The sequence below is a fragment of the Falco cherrug genome, chromosome 6 (genome assembly GCF_023634085.1).
Source record: "Falco cherrug isolate bFalChe1 chromosome 6, bFalChe1.pri, whole genome shotgun sequence".
Lineage (NCBI taxonomy): Eukaryota > Metazoa > Chordata > Aves > Falconiformes > Falconidae > Falco > Falco cherrug.
In genome coordinates this window covers 74,532,044-74,549,015 of record NC_073702.1, presented here as the reverse complement: position 1 = coordinate 74,549,015, position 16,972 = coordinate 74,532,044, and the positions used below count along the sequence as shown (strand labels likewise).

Below are 16,972 nucleotides of genomic sequence, written 5' to 3'. Positions count from 1 at the left end.
TACATATTTCCCATGATGGTATTAAGAAAATGCAGTGCTGGGTGTATGAAGTTTTTAGATAAAATTATGGTTTAAAAGACTTTTTTTAATTTCGCTGCTAACTGGGATTAAACCTGAATGATTCATTAGCGCGGCAGGCAGATACCGTTCTGCGAGAACCTCATCTCCTGAGCTTCTTGCCCCAGGAGGAACTGCATCTTCACTTGGGGAAGTAGGAACAGGGGAGACATAAGAGGGACTGAAACAGGTAGGATATTTTGTAAGATTGTTAGCTAACATAGAGTCATTATTAAAATAGACTAATGGAGTAAGTAATCCACACTCATGTCACTTAGACTACTTAAACTATTGTTTGATGTCTTTATTTTTTGTGATTCTAATGAGGCTTTTGCCTTTCCTGAGTGTGGCCAGGATACTGCTGCTGGAGGCCTGCTGTCTGGTCCTTCCCAGGCACTGCATGTCAGGCCCCTGGGCCAGGTGGTCACAGCATATCGGTTTCTCTCCTTATTTCGGTTTCACACTTCCTAAACTATTGCCACATCCACTTCAATCACGGGTAAACTACTTACTTCCAGCATCTCTATTAAGTTTTTGTTACTGGTTGGTGTTTTTCACTTTCCTGTATTTTGCTGCTATGTTGCAGTTGCAAAGTATTGTACATTCTGCTTGTCAACTTATCCAGCATTTCTAGTACTGCTCTGCAAATATGTTAGAATCATAGGATCATTCATGTTGGTAGGGACCTCGGGAGGTCTCCAGTCCAACTTCCTGCTCAGATCAGGGGCAGCTCAGCCTCCACCAGGTTGCTCAGGGCTCTGGCCAGTCCTGGAAATCCCCAAGGATGGAGATGAAGCAACCTCTCTGGGCTCCTGCTCTCTGGTGGGGAGAAATTTTTTTCCTTATGTCCTGGCTGAGTCTTGCCTGTGTTCTCTCATCCTCCTGCCATGCACCACGGTGACAGGCCTGGCTCCATCTTCCCGCTGGCTTCCCTGACTACCAGGTCTTCCTCAACCTTTGCTCTTCTCCATCCTGAAGAAGCCCCAGTCCCTCAGTCTCTCCTCACAGGGCAAGTGCTGCTGTCCCCTGAGCATCTTGGTGGCCCTCAGCTGAGCTCGCTCCTGGCTTTTTCCTTGCATTAGAGGCCCTGGGACAGGACGCAGAATCAAGGTGTGGTCTAACAAGCGCTGAGCAGAGCGGGGCAGTCGCTTCCCTCGATCTGCTGGCTGTGGTCCTGTAGCCCAGGATGTTGTTGGCCTTTGGTGTCAGGGCACAAGTTCAGCTTATGTCTGCCCAGGACCCCCGGGTCCTTTCCAGCAGAACTGCCCCCAGCCTGTATCACTGCTAGTGGCTCTTCCTGCCTGGGGCAGGACTTAGCGTCTGTCCTTGTAAGGTACCTGCTGGCCCCTTCCTCTAGCCTGGCTCAGCTCTGCCCTTGAGTGTGTTGACTGGTCCTTGCAAATTTGGAGTTAACCTGCAAACTTGAGCAAGTGCTCTGTTGCCTCCCCCAAATAAAAATGGGAACCAGGACCGGTGCCCTGAGGCACTAATTTGTTGCCAGCCTCCAGGCATGGTGTGAGCATGGCTGGCTGAGCCTGGCCACCTCACCTGCTGCTTACCTCTCTGGTTGTCCACCCATCCAGCCCCTAATGTCCCAGCTCATGTACAGTATGGTGGAACATGATGTCAAGTGCCTTGCCTGAAGTCAAGGTAAATGGCATCCAAGTCTCTTCCCTTGTCCACAAATCCAGTAATTTGATTGCAGATATCATTTAGGCTGGTGACTTACCGTGATTTGCCCACAGTAAGTCCATTTATCCGTGGTAACTCCAGTCATGATTATCACAGAATGGTTTGGGTGGGAGGGCACCTTATGACCTAAAAGACCATCCAGTTCCCACCCCCCCGCCACAGGCAGGGACCCCTCCCCCAGCCCCCAGGCTGCCCCCAGCCCCGTCCAGCCTGGCCTTGAGCCCTGCCAGGGATGGGGCACCCACAGCTGCTCTGGGCAGCCTGGGCCAGCGCCTCGCCGCCCTCACAGGGAAGAATTTCTTCCTCATCTCTCATCTCCATCTCCCCTCTCTCATGTAAAGCCATTCCCCCGTGTGCCATCGCCACCTGCCCTTGCCCAAAGCCCCTCCCCAGCTTTCTTGCCGGCCCCTTTAGGCACTGGCAGGTGCTCTAAGGTCTCCCTGCAGCCTTCTCCTCCCCAGGCTGAGCCACCCCAGCTCTCCCAGCTTGCCTTAGGAGAGGTGCTCCCAGCCCTCTGATCATCTTACCATCATTATGTCCTTTGTGTGCCCAGAAATGTGCTCCAAGAGGGGTCACTCCATGATTTTCTCAGGGAGAAAAGTGAGGCTAACCATTCTGTCTGTTTTCACATTGTCTATTTGGCCCTTTTTGAAGGTGAGTGCAACGTTTTCCTTTCTTAGTTGTGAGGAATCTCCCATGATCTTCATTTCTTTTCAATGACGGTAGAGAGAGGCCTTCTAAGGACACTGGTGGGCTCCCCCAGGTCCCTTGGGTTCAACTCATGTTGTCCCACAGACTTGTATGGGTAGAGGCAACCTTCTGACTCATCTTCCTTGCCTATCTTTCCTGAAGAGTTTGTATCTATCCATGCCAGCATCAAGCCATGTGAGCTTTCCTGCCTTAAAGATTGTGAGGGACAGAAAGAAGTTCAGGATCGAACTCATTTCCATGTGGTCTCAGGAAAGCCGTATTCCTCAGGTTATGCTATGACCTTACTCGACCGTTTTAGGGTAGGAACTGTGTGTGCTCATGCAGCCCCCCATTGGACTGTAAATTGATTACTGTAGAAGTCTTTGAATGCTATGGCAATGTGAGTGGCTTTGTTTTCTCATCATACTTCATGAAGTTCTTTTTTTCCCTCCTATCCATGTGGTAGTACATAGGAATAGTTCACAGCCAGGACAGTGGGATATATTGAGGCAGAGAGAAAGAGAAAGAGGGGCACATGGGAAGCAAAGCTAGCAGACTGGGTGAAGGACTTGATTAATGCAAGTCATTAATCAGAGCCAGTGTTCAGTTTTTTACTTGATCATGTGTGTTGTGGAGTTTCTCTTTCGAGGTATGGGACTTAAGTAATTTTCCAAACTTGAGTGAGTTTCTGTTATTACGCATAAACCTAAAGAGAGCGGAGGGAAGACCATCTTGTGTTCTGAGTTCATCTCACTTAAGAGGAGGGAAAGGAAGGCAGTGAGAATCTAGGGAAGAAGCTCTTCCCCACCAGCAGAAAAAATACTGCTATACAAAAGAGAATGTGGGTGGCAGTGATTTGTTAGAAGACATCATAGTGGTGAAATCTGTCTAGTGTGGCAAAGTAGTGACTTTGGAGGAGGACATGAAAATATCTCTTGAGTATTTGAAAGAGGAGGAGGAATTACTGAGGGTGGTCTAAAAGAACAAAAGCCACAATAGTAGTTTAAAATTCAGAAAGTACACGTAAGTATGAAGAGATTTTTCCCCACAGTGAACTCAAACAGAAACTAAATCTTGCTGGAAGGAAGTCTTAACAAAATCATTAGTGGATTGGATGTAGACAAGAAATAAGGTGGGACTAAGTGGGAGTCAGACTCAAACCACAAATGCAACAGCTGTCCATCCTTTTATTTTGCAATAGTCTGGATAGCTACAAAGGGGTCTTCTACTTCCAGCCTGTTGGGAACTAAGTGCTACAACAACAAAGGAATACAAGTATCCTACAGGTACTGGTCCCAGAGCTTCTAGAATTAGGGTGTGCATGTTAAAGAATCCTTATTTCAGTCCAAACAGATGTCTCATGTAATATGCCTTTGTACATTCCCGTTTTAAATGTTTCAATTTCTTGTGCAGCTTGGGAAGGAAAGCAGTCAGATGGACAGTCAAGCAGCCCTCAGAACTCCACCTCCAGTTCCTCTTCCTCCGTTAAGCTCGATAACTCCTTGCCAGGGTTGGGGAAGAAACCATTCCAGAGATCTGACAGGCTCCATGCAAGTAAGACATTTATTTTTCTGCTTACAGAGATGTGGTTGCTCTGATGACAGAACATAAAGCCTAAATAGCAAAACTGAGTTAAATGTTTAATTAATTCCATTGCTAAAGTGACTTCTGGACAATTCTGGAAGGTACTGCTGGTATACTGTATAGATTAGGATAAACAATTCAAACCTTACATATTGCAAATAAGCCTTCTCTCATTTCTCACCATCAGGGGTTTCTACCTGGGAATTTGCAACTTGTTGTTTGAGAAGTAAAAAAGGACTTGCTTATTTAGCAGGCTCTTTAATGTACTTAAGACACTTTGATAACATTAAAAAGAAGAAAGAAGTTCCTTCCCAGGTCTTTATATTTCAGACCCCACTGTTATTTGGCTTCCTTCCCATTCATTGAAGTTAGGTCTTTCTCAACCCTCCTGTCCCTTTGGGGGTTTCTTTGCATATCCCAACAATGCAATTGACTTTAGTGAACTTAAGGATATTCTGAGGCCTCAATCTGTGCTAATCATCCTAGATTTTCTTTATCATTGATGAAAACAGATGCTTTTCATGGCATGTTTCATTTGTCCCCTGTAATGAGGAAATTCTGCGACTTAAGTGTATCATAAGCCTGCAGAGCCGTTTTCTGAATGACTTCTAATAGAGCAAACTTCTCCTAACGAAACAAGCCTCCATGGCATTTATTTTGTTAGGTACTGTTACCTTAAAAATTAATTGCTGCCATCTCTGAAGTCAGGGGGAGCTGTGTCTGCTTTAATATTAACCATTTTGCTAATAATGCCCTTTTAATCTAAGCTTCAAAACACATGGTGTTTTGCCAGTAGTAGACAGTGGATGCATCCAAAGGAAGTAAGAGTGCACAGTACATATGCTTTCTTTGTTACACTTCTCTGAATTTGAAGCACATATGTGAGGCTGACTGTAGCAGAAAGGTTAATGCTGGACTTGCTGGCTTTCAAACATGGAAAAGGAAAGGGAACAGTTACTCAGTGTTACTGCTTTGTCTAGTGTTGTGGTTTCTACCAAGCACAATAAGCTGATTAATTTTTCTGAAATGCTTTTGCTGAGACCGAAGTAGGAAAGTCCAAGAAGAAATCCTGAGGAGCAAACTGACCTTAACTAGAGTCTTAAAATAGAAAATGGATGTGGCTAAAAGCAGTTCTAGAAACGCCTCTGAAAAAGACTCCTTGCCAGTCCCCAGATAGGAAGGATTCCTACAAAAGCTAGGTGAGCTGACGCAGGCTACAATGTATTAGGTCTGGAAATTTGCTGTGCTGGAAAGGACCTCCCACATTTTGTCTATAACTGTATGTGCAAAGGTACAATGTATATTTTGAGTCAAGGTGTGGAATGGATTACTAAGGTGGCATTTTGAAAATCTCAGGTACAGTGAACTCCACAGGAGCCTTTAATCCTCTCTTAGGTAAGATGTATGTCTCTGGTTCATTGCAGGGCAGCTGAAGAGAACAAAGTGTGCCGAAATTGATGTGGAAACTCCTGACTCCATCCTCGTGAACACAAACCTGCGGGCACTGATCAACAAGCACACGTTCTCTGTTCTGCCTACAGAATGCCAGCAGCGCCTGCTGCTGCTGCTGCCAGAGGTGGACAGGCAGGTACGTCATGGTTGCTGTTGTGGAGAGAAGCTAGGCTCTTAGGTGTCAGTTGGGAGTGTCTCTAGAAGTAATTCAGACTAGATGTCCAAATACTGTGTTTATGTCTAATGGGGTAGACTTTTTCCTCTATGCACAGTGCAAAAAATTGGAAAATTCTTCAGTGATTCATTTGGGTATTTGTTGCTACCAGAAAAAAAAAGAATTCAGGTTTGATAAACCAGTGGCTTCATTCTGTTTAATCCATTCCATATTCCCAGCTGCAGTGAGAACAATGTTTGTTACACTGAGCTTGAGGGCCAGGAGTGATGGGAATACAGCAGCTTCAGCAGCTTCCTCTCTCCTGTGCTCTCCCAGACTCTTCAGTACAGGATTAACCCTGCAGCCTTTTTAGACTGGTGCCTTCCCACAGAATACCTAAACGGATGCTGCCCTGCAGTTCCAGCCTTTTCCGTTTCTCATGACCTTGTGTCACTGCTGTCAAATTCTGAATTTGGTAAAGTGAAAACCGAATGAGTTTTCTGATGCATATTCATTGCAGAATAGAATTGATCTGCTTCAGAGAGCTTGTGTCCTGCCCTGAAACACACATTGGATAAAAGAGAAGGGAGTTTATTTTTGTGGATTGTCTGTCCAAGATCTCTTTGTGTGCAAAGAGAGAAATTTGGAAAAGCAGAAAAGTACGCAGTGGGGAGGAATGGTTCAATTGCTCTGGGACTGGCACGGAAAAAGCGGTGAAGGTTTTCACTGAGCTCTTCATTAAACAGTTGGTGATAACTGGAACTATTACCATGAGTGACAAGAGGGTAAGAACTCAGTCTTCAGTATTGAAAGAACAGCTAATAGAATGTTTGGATGACAGTTGCTTCAACTCGGCTGGATCTGATGAACCCCTCCGAAGGGGTACATAAAAGAACTGCCTGAAGCAATTTCAGCATTATAGCAGTTTTCTTCAGCAGCTCATGGAAGGCAGGGATGATACTAAGAGATGAGAAAAGAACAAATGTCGCACTTGCATGTAAAAGGAGGAAAAAACAAATGAGTTGAGGAAGTGAAGTTCAATCTGTTTATGCTCAATACTGGAAAAGTCGTAGATAGAAAAAGGTTGTTTCCTTCCTTTGGTTTAGTATCTTTACCAATGGTCTGAATGAGGGGATCGAGTGCACCCTGAGTAAGTTTGTGGACCACGCTAAGTTGGGCGGGAGTGTTTATCTGCTGGAGGGCAGGAGGCTCTGCCAAGGAATCTGGGCAGGCTGGATCGACGGGTGAAGGCCAGCTGTATGAGATTCAACACGGCTCAGTGCTGGGTCCTGCACGTGGGTCACAACAGCCCCACGCAACGTTACTGGCTTGGCGCAGAGCGGCTGGGAAGCTGCCTGGTGGGAAAGGGTCTGGGGGGGCTGGCTGACAGCCGGCTGAATGTGAGCCAGCAGTGTGCCCAGGTGGCCGAGAAGGCCCAACAGCATCCTGGCTTTGTCAGAAATAGTGTGGCCAGCAGGACCAGTGCCCTGTACGTGGCACTGGTGAGGCCACTCCTTGAATCCCGGGGTCAGTTTCAGGCCCCTCACTCCAAGAGGGACCTTGAGGTACCAGAGCGTGTCCAGAGCTGAGCAGGGGGCTGGGGCACCAGTCTGATGGGGGGGCTGGGGGGTCAGCCTGGAGAGGAGGGGGCTCGGGGGGGACCCGATCGCTCCCTACAGCTGCCTGGGAGGGGGCTGCAGCCAGGGGGGTCGGTCTCTGCTCCCAGGTCACAAGCGACAGGACAAGGGGGAGCGGCCTCAGGCTGCACCAGGGCAGGTTTAGGTTGGAGACTGGGAAACATTTCTTCACCGAAAGGGTGTCCAGCACTGGGACAGGCTGCCCAGGGAGGGGGGGGGGCACCGTCCCTGGGGGTGTTTAAAAGATATGTAGACACAGCACTCAGGGACACAGTTTAGTGGTGGGCTTGGCAGTGCTGGGTTAACAGTTGGGCTTGATGATCTTAAAGGTCTTTTCCAACCTAAACGAGCCTATGATTCTATGATTTTACCTTATTCATATGTTATGTTTGTCTTCAGCATTCCTACCCCAGCTGGCTGGGAGCTTCAGAGCAAAGTGGGATTCTGTGCTACGCTTCCACTTCAGCTGTAGGGGTGTTAATTCAGATGCCTTAGCATATGTGCCTAGAGCTGTTTTAAATGTTCTTTAGATATCAAAACTGACTTCAAGATGCCACTCCAGATGGAAATCTTCTGCATGTCCTGTCTCAGATCTGCAAGTCCCTTGAAGATACTTTCCTGTGTGGTGTACTTTTTTGTGTCTCTCAGCTAGTTGCTCTGGGCTCCTTTTGTAGAAGGTGGAAATCCAGTTGGTACAGTCAAGAGCCTGTGACCACATACAGGTGTCTACTTCAAGCCAAGATGAACAGAGTCCCCACCTCCATACACTGAAGTGATTTGATCACTGTAGACTGTGAAGGGACACCAGCTTAGCTGCAGACACTTCGAGCCCAGACATACATGTTTAGTGAAGTTGTATCATCTTCACAGCTGTGCTGCTCTTTCAGTTCTCACAGAATGTTTATAGTACACGTGGGTTTGGCAGCTGCACTGTGGTCTGCTTTATGGAGAATGCTTTGCTGGACAGATAGTGTTCGTTTGGAGGAGTTCTAACGTTCTGCGTTCTCATAAATTGTAATCTTCAGTCAGCATTCGTTGGGGACTTGTTAGTCCAAGGCTGATACAATAAATATTTGAGGGAACTGTTTTATAAATCCTGTGCCCTTTGTAATAATTAGGTATGTGTCAAAATATGATGTGATGGTGTTTGCAGCTGGAGTTTACTGGCAAGAACCTCCCAGCAGATGGTAAGACGTTTCTGTCCTGACTTAAGTTTAATTGTCCTTAAATTGAATTAGAATTTGACTGAGCGCAAATTTTGACTAACTAAATAATACTGCTTGGCTCCTGAGAGGACAAATTTTACATTTCACTGCAGTAAATCTTCCAGAGCAGCCCACCACATCAAGTGCTGATGCATGCTTTATCAAATGTCAGACTTGGTTATGGTAAACGGGAGAAGAGGTGAAGGCGTTGGACATGCCAGTTGTGAAAGGTCACCCGTCTGTGGTGTTTTGCTTGGCAGCGACTCAGTCTGAGCTGTTACAGCTGGGGCTTCTGTAGAAAAGAAATGAAGGCACTTCGACGCGTGACCCAGTCAGCCGTGCAGTAGTTGTCTGTCCTCCAGCACAAGGAACAGGCAACACAGTATATGCAGCAGAGGAGAGTCTTGTGAATTTTGCTCCCTGTAGTCAAATCAACAGAGATCTGGACTAGAAAATAAATCTCTGCTTTTGTAATCCCTACAATGGCTGCTTCTAACTTAAAAATTAAAAATCTCTCACTAAATCTTACCTACAAAACCTTTTATTGGGTCGCTTCCATCATTTTAGTTACCTGCATCACAAATGCTGCCCCCAGAAAAGCAGTGTTTCTGTTGAGTCCTGTACCGCCGAATGTTTGCTGCATGGATCTCCCAGTGTAACCAGATGTATCCTACATTTGGACAGTTGCATTTTGCTTCTTTGCTCAGATTTATTATTTATGCAAGAAATGGAAGCCCAACAGTTTTGCCCACTGCAAGTTTTTGTGACTTACTGAATGATACATGTGTGTTTGTGTTTCTAGTAAAGAAATTCCACATCTACTTCAGCAGGAAAAAAAGAGCAAAAGCAAATGTCATGTAGGTTTTATTACCCTGATTATAATTTCACGCCACGTGATGTTCCAGTCTCAGCCTCATGTGTTGTCCTTTATGTTCCTGCTCTATAGCATGACTGCCCTATTTGGTTCACCATATTTCAAAGACAGAATGGGTTTTGAGCTTCATTTTCCCCTGTTTTTTCTGAAGCATCCATGGTTATGACTATGTGTGTTCTGAAGTAAGTTTTATGCGGTAACTTTTACATCCTTGCTTTTCCTTCATGCACTATTTTACGTTCAGCAGAAGACAGCAGAGCTGGCACTTTGGGTGGTAGTTCAGGTGACATTGTGCATTCATCTTGCAGGGGACAGGGCATCTGAAGAAGCTTTTCAGAGGCTGTGCTGTTCTCTTTCCTCAAGCCTCCTTGCCACCTGTACCATCTGCTGCTCGTGTATGTTTGTGCGGCGGCAGGACTGTGGAGGCTTGGGCTGAGGCAAGGAGGAGGAAAGTTTACCACAGCCTCCTGGATCCCAGCCTTGGCTAAGCGCAGCCCTAAGAAGGCTGTTGATTGTCTTCTGAGTTAAAGGCAAATTCCAGAGAGATTTGTGGCAATGTTGGGACTCTTGCTCTGTTTTCAGCTCCCATGTGACACTTGCCTTTCCAACCAGTTAATACTGGCTGCTTTGTCATGTGTTCCAGGTTGGGGCGGATGGTTTGATGAAGCTGAGTGGCTCTGCGCTCAACAACGAGTTCTTCACTTCAGCTGCCCAAGGCTGGAAGGAGAGGTTGTCAGAAGGTAAACCTCCCCACACAGTGAAACGGAATGCTAGAAAGCTTTCCGCTAGTAAATGTTTTGGGGGAACGTGTGAAAAATATTTGATGGAGAAGTTGCAGCACTGAAGTGACTTACTAGGTGAAGACAGCTGTAGTCAATACAGGAGAGCAAGTGCAAGCCTAGAACTATGTAATCTCAAGGTCATAGAGGGGACTGCAGTAAGGAGTTTTCTTTTGAACTTCACATGTGGAAAAATGAGCAAGCCACTGGAAGAGATGACGAAGGAAAAATGTGTTTAAAATCTTGCTAAAATGACAGTAGAGTTGTGTTGTTATTTTCAGGTTGTGATAGCTAAGTACAGCCCACTGCAGTAGAGAAGGTAAATCTATTCCCAGAGTAATGCACTTTAGCTAGACAGCTTCGCTGATGACACAGTGGTATGGTCAGTCCTTTGAGCCATAGTTTTTTATATAACCTAAGTTGGCCATTGACTGACCTATAGGACTCCTGTGCCTTCAACAATCATTTGCATCTTGAACTTGGAGGTGTTTAATTCCGTGGTTTGATCAAATTATGTCATTAGAAGCGCGCTCACTCATTGCGGGCCAGGACCATTTCCTCTACAGAACTAAACTGCGCAGCCTGTTACCAGAGTTTTTACAAAGACCGTAGCACCAATCATGACTCACTTGAAGAAGCGGGTATCATATACTCACACCCAGGTGATTGACTCATAAGAGGCTTTTCCACAGAACAGGAATCCAATTCTATATCAACGACCCTTTTTATTTGTGGGTTCTGGGTGTATTTGTGCCAGTAAACAGGAAGGCATAGAACTCAGCTGTCTAATCAGTTTAATTGTTAAAACCACCCCCAGTTCTAGCCGCCATCATTTAGTGTTTTCATGCTTCTTAGCAGACCCGTTTGTCCATTCATGAGACATCTAGAGGGTGCAGCTACGTTTATGCAAAGACTTTCTCACCAGAGTAAAGCTGCTGTAGAACCTACTAAGGTGGTGAAGCTTGCAACAAGCAGGGTGAAGCCTGGAGATCTCCACTGATGTTCCCACTGAGCACTGTATCTCCACTTGAGTATTAAGCCCTGATGCCACTGTGGGCAGAGCAGTCCCGTGGGCTTTGTTCAGCTACTCCTCAGGGTACTGAGAATTCATAACAATTCTGTTAATGTATGCAGGCCTGGGCAGCCTCAGTGTCATTGGGAAAGTCATGGAGTGAGCCCTCTTGGAGCACACCTCTGGGCGTGTGAAGGTGGTGGTGAACTGGGAAGAGGATGGTCTTGCCAATACCCTGAATAGCTTGGCTGTATGAAAAATGACTTAATTTGTGAACAAAGGGAGAACGGTGGGCATCGCTGACCTCAGCCTAAGCAACGCTTTTGATAACTCTCTCCTGCAGTGCTCTTGTATCCAAGCTGGCACGCAAGGGTCTAGCTGGATGGACAACCAGATGGGTGAAAAGCTGGTTAGACAGTCAGGCTTGGAGCCATGGTTCCCTCTTGGAGGCTGGTGACAAGTGGGAACGGACAGGATCTATCCAGGCACCGGTCCTATTTGCTGTTTTTACTGGTGTCCCTGGTGGAGTTTGTGAAGGACACCAAATTGGGGTCCAGTCAGCACACTGGAGGGCAGGGCTGCTGTCCAGCCAGACAAGACAGGCTGGAGATGGGCAGGATCCTGCTCCTGGGAAGGAAGAGCCCCTGGTAGTGATACAGGCTGGGGAGGGGTGACCTGATCGCAGCCCCCTTATACCTACAGGGAGGCTGTCAGGAAGATGGAGCCAGGCCTGTCACCGTGGTGCATGGCAGGAGGATGAGAGAACACAGGCAAGACTCAGCCAGGACATAAGGAAAAAAATTTCTCCCCACCAGAGAGCAGGAGCCCAGAGAGGTTGCGTCATCTCCATCCTTGGGGATTTCCAGGACTGGCCAGAGCCCTGAGCAACCTGGTGGAGGCTGAGCTGCCCCTGATCTGAGCAGGAGGTTTGGCTGGAGACCTCCTGAGGTCCCCACCAACCTTCAGGTAGACATTTGTAAGTAAAGTTACTGTTGCCTGACTGCAAGCTACCACATAGGTTGTCACTGCTGCGAACAACTGGGCTGATGAGATGTATGATTTTAGTTGAAATCTCCCAACTGGAAGACAAAGGTGGCATAACCACAGCAGTGAAAATCCAGGAATTCACCGCTACAGCTGAAACTATTTCAAATGAATGAATTTTGTACCCTGTTGGTAAATTAGTCTAAAGGCAGGCATTCTACTGTTTTCTGTGCAGTGGACTTTCTATATTTATTTGCTCAGAGGGTGCTTAGAGGGCTGGAGCAGCCCTGCTGTGGGGACAGGCTGGGAGAGCTGGGGTGGCTCAGCCTGGGGAGGAGAAGGCTGCGGGGAGACCTTAGAGCACCTGCCAGTGCCTAAAGGGGCCGGCAAGAAAGCTGGGGAGGGGCTTTGGGCAAGGGCAGGTGGCGATGGCACACGGGGGAATGGCTTTACCTGAGAGAGGGGAGATGGAGATGAGGCAGAAATTCTTCCCTGTGAGGGCGGCGAGGCGCTGGCCCAGGCTGCCCAGAGCAGCTGTGGGTGCCCCATCCCTGGCAGGGCTCAAGGCCAGGCTGGATGGGGCTGGGGGCAGCCTGGGCTGGGGGGAGGGGGCCCTGCCTGTGGCGAGGGGGTGGGAACTGGATGGTCTTTTAGGTCATAAGGTGCCCTCCCACCCAAACCATTCTGTGATAATCATGACTGGAGTTACCACAGATAAATGGACTTACTGTGGGCAAATCACGGTAAGTCACCAGCCTAAATGATATCTGCAATCAAATTACTGGATTTGTGGACAAGGGAAGAGACTTGGATGCCATTTACCTTGACTTCAGGCAAGGCACTTGACATCATGTTCCACAATACTGGGGGCAGCCTGGGCTGGGGGCAGCCCGGGCTGGGGGGAGGGGTCCCTGCCCGTGATGGGGTGTGGGAACTAGATGTTCTTTAAGGTCCCTTCCCACCCAACCCATTCCATGATTTACCTGACCAAGTTTATACAAAAACAGAAAAGGAACTTGAGGTACCAGAGATTTTGTTTTGGGCTCTCTGTACTTGCTGCAATGAAAAGATGACTGTCCTGATTGAGTGCTGACAACTAACAATGTACTAAAGAGGGACACACTCTTAGTTTCCTTTGGACGTATTTTGATAAGTGCACGGAGACAAACTCAGCAAGAATTTCGTATGAGCCCCTTATTTCATGGGAGAAAATTGCCGAGAAACAAACTGAGCGGTGACAGAAGTACCCAGTTTCCACTGACCCCTTCAAGGATTCCCTCCCCTTTCATAACTGCAGTGTTGGAAAAGATCCGATTCTCGTAACTCTTTCTTCCAGTGCTTAAGAGTACAAACAAAATAGTGTGCGAACTGGATAAACCTTGAGAACGAATCAAGTCTTGAGGCTCAAGGTCACATGTCTATCATCAAAGCACTACAGTTGTGTCAAAAAAGCGGAGTTTCTTGTTATCTAATGATGAACTCTTAAATATTAACATATGGTCTTACAAACCTTAATGGCTCAAAGCTGCCTTGGGGAGGGTTCAGACGTGACATTAGGGAATATTTCTTACAAAGTGCAGTATGTGTATGTGTGAAATGTGCACTTCAGATGTGTGCGAGGGGCTTTTTGTTTCCCACCTGCCTGTGACAGAATAGCATCCGTTGCCAGAAATATTTACTGTCATTTGTGCTGGACAAGAAGTCTTTGATGTTCTTGCATGCATGTTTCGCCAGAGCCACTCATGACTGTCGTTTCAAGGTGCCATACTGCTTTGCTGTCCGCACAGGCAGTATTTTCCGATTCTTGAGAAAATGGCAGTTGCATAGTACGTGCATACACTTGTGTATAGATTTGTATTCATTTAGTGTTATTTTGCGTAAAGCATCTATTGGCAGCCAGAGTGGATGCTGACAGGGAAGGGCATGAAGCTGTTGCCCGTCCAGTGCAAGGAGCAGGCAGCAGAGAAACACTTGGCAACTCAGGAGAAATGATGAAGTACCACAGTACTACAGTGTCACAAGCTGCGGGGGGGACTTCTGAGATAGCGCTCTTACCTGCAGGCGCAAAGGCTCCTGTGCTTATCCTGATTCCTTTTATCCATAGCATTTTTTTGAAGTTATCTTCTGTTGCATTTTGCAGGTGAGTTTACACCAGAAATGCAGCTAAGAATACGGCAAGAAATAGAAAAGGAGAAGAAGGTTGAGCTGTGGAAGGAACATTTTTTTGAGAGCTACTATGGTCAGAGGTAAGATGCTCAACTGTCTCTTTTTATGCTTGCATCGCCTGTCCAGATGCACCTGTTGCTGCATTTGTAGCATGCTGTCCAGTAACAAACACTGGCTTTCATTAGTCCTGACACCTGAAAAAGGTCTCCAGCTTCATCTAGCTGCCACAGAGCTGAGGAAATGCCTGAGCAGTCTAGGTCAGAAGTGATGCATTTGCTGTCAAGATTTTTAATGCTTTAACCAACATAGTGCTGTGTTCCTTAGGTGAGGGTGTCCTTTGGATTTTACTTCTTAGTTTTTCCCCACTCCTTGCTATGATACTTTGAGACACTCCCCTCTTACAGCTGGTTCTTTTAGTGTCAGGTTTCTGGAGACCCCTGGGTATGTGGTGGTTGAACATGCTCTACTTTGCAGTAAGTCACCTGCTATGTAAGATCTTCTGTATTTCCCTAGGTCTTCAGTCAGACATGTATTTGATTAAACTCCCATGTCTGCCAGTTTTTTATTAAAGTGTTTCTTTTTGCTTGAAGATTTTCCCATCCTTGGGGGCTACGCAGAGGATTCAGGTTTCTGTGCGAGTAACTATAGTAAGAAACGTGAAAACCCACAGACGCACACAAATAACTAAAAAGGAATTTCTTATCCTGCGTTGTGACAGCTTTTATGCTTGTCCTTGAACCATCAGCCAGTTTTCCCCCCGTTCACCTATGATGTTTTAACCCTCGAGAGCATTTGGATTATTGGAAGCCCTACTTCTGTCATCCCATGGTCTGATAGTTTGGGGTTTCGTGGGTGAGTAGGAGGCTGTTGCATGTGCACGTCCGTATGGCAGGTTGCAGTACTAGGTAAAGGAATACACCAGGCTGAGAATGTGCGTGATCTAGTGGCATTGGCAAAGAGCTTTACTTGTCTAACTCACCCAGTTCTCTTGGTGTTGAAAACTGGAGTGTAAACAGGCATGGAGCTCTGCGCTGGGAGATAAAAGGCGATGGCCGTATTCTTGAAGCTCTAGGGGGACAGCGAAGCAGGATAGCAGGGAGGTGTGCATAATAGCGGGACTTCAGTTCTCTTTAGCTCCTAAGAACTCGTCAGGTAGAAATCAATCCCATAGATTCATCAGGCTGGCTTCATCAGACTTTATGGGTTGATGGTTGGGGAAAAAAATCCAAATTTGATACTTCATTAATGAGGGATGAATGAAGTTATTCTGAAATCAGACATCACTCTGAGAATTAGATTCCCAGCTTGTGCATTTCTTTCACAAATAAAGGTTCATGAATAATACAGGGAAATACTCCCAGCACCAACACTGGTTCTAAACTAAGGGCACGTCAGTGGTTTTGGCACTAGCCACATTCCTTTGGAAAAATTGTGGGACGCTTCTCCGTGTCCCTTTCTGCAAATGTCACCATATGAACTGAAGCCAGATGCAGGCTGTGTGGGGTTGTTCGCATGCAGCAGAGATAAGTCTGTGGTGGCTAACAAAAGGAATATTTACTGTTGGCCAAATTCATTTGATCTGCAGCCTGGAAAATTGATACCTGGGTAGTGGAGCAGATCTAACATGTTCCGTGTACTTCATTTAGTTGGTTTTAAACTTCGCTGTTAAGTTTTGTTTCATGTGGAAGTACTAACAGTACGGAAGGTTTTCAAAGATCCAGAGCATAGAATTAGGTGCGAGATGTATTTATTTAGGGTATGGTGCGTAGAGAATCGTCTCGTTTTTTGTAAGGATAGTATGCTTTTTGCAAGAATGTTTTGCAAAACAAAAATTCTGTTTTTATTGATAGTTCTGGACTAAGTCCTGAAGAGTCCAAGAGGCTGACAGCAAACACCAGCCCTGCTGAGACAGAGACTGAAAATCCAGCAGCTGAACAGCCAAAATGCACGCCAGCCTCTCTGGCACCGCTCAAAGAGGAGATTACTTCTCCGTTAGAGTCTAAAGCACAAGCAGCCCAGGAAGCACCAGCGATGAGAAAAGGAGGAGAGGAAAGAAGAGAGGACATGCAGCCAAAACCAGCCAAACCCGCAGAGGCCTCTCTTTCCCCAGATGGTTGTGCAGTGAAACCTAGTGACTGTTCCCTCCCTACGAAAGAGAGAGTCCAAGGAGAACCCGTTCAAGAGAAACCACCAACTGCTGCTAGTCAAAAGCCAGGTGAAGAGAGAAAGCACGCTGCATCAAAGGAAGTGCTGGGGAAGGAGACTGTCAGTACCTCAGCTTTGGCCCCAAGTAAACCAAAGAGCCCCGAAGCAGGTGAAGTACTAGCAAGCCTGAAGAGTCCAGCGATGACTTCAGACACACCAGAAAAGAAGTCCCCTGTAAATGAAGAAATGGAAATCGGTGTTGAAGCCCATAAGAGGAAGTCAGAGTGTCACGAAGAAGCTCTAACCACTCCTGAGAAAAAGCCACGCATCATGGAGAACTGTCAGCACCACCAGGCATTTCAAAGCCAGCCGCAGTCCTTTCCTGCAACGGGGACACCGGTGCCACGGGTACCGCCACTCAAGGTAAGGAGAAACAAAGGCAGACCCACAGAGCAGCCTTACGTGGGTCAGTTCAGCTGGTGGCTCTCACAGAAATGCTTTGTCAGTTCTGTTCTAATTATGTACGTCAATTATGTTACCT

The 16,972-nt window shown here is 46.7% G+C and overlaps 1 protein-coding gene across 5 annotated transcripts in view; it reads left to right on the top strand.

The window, feature by feature from the left end:
• Positions 1-16,972, top strand: part of ASXL2 (ASXL transcriptional regulator 2) — a 133,462-nt gene that overhangs the window by 103,717 nt on the left and 12,773 nt on the right. For all 5 annotated transcript variants that reach the window (XM_055713998.1, XM_055714000.1, XM_055714001.1 and 2 more), the window contains 5 exons: positions 3,853-3,993; positions 5,448-5,611; positions 9,989-10,085; positions 14,261-14,366; positions 16,137-16,854. In XM_055713998.1, coding sequence (XP_055569973.1) covers positions 3,853-3,993; positions 5,448-5,611; positions 9,989-10,085; positions 14,261-14,366; positions 16,137-16,854 — 1,226 coding nt within the window. The remainder of the gene's footprint in view (positions 1-3,852; positions 3,994-5,447; positions 5,612-9,988; positions 10,086-14,260; positions 14,367-16,136; positions 16,855-16,972) is intronic.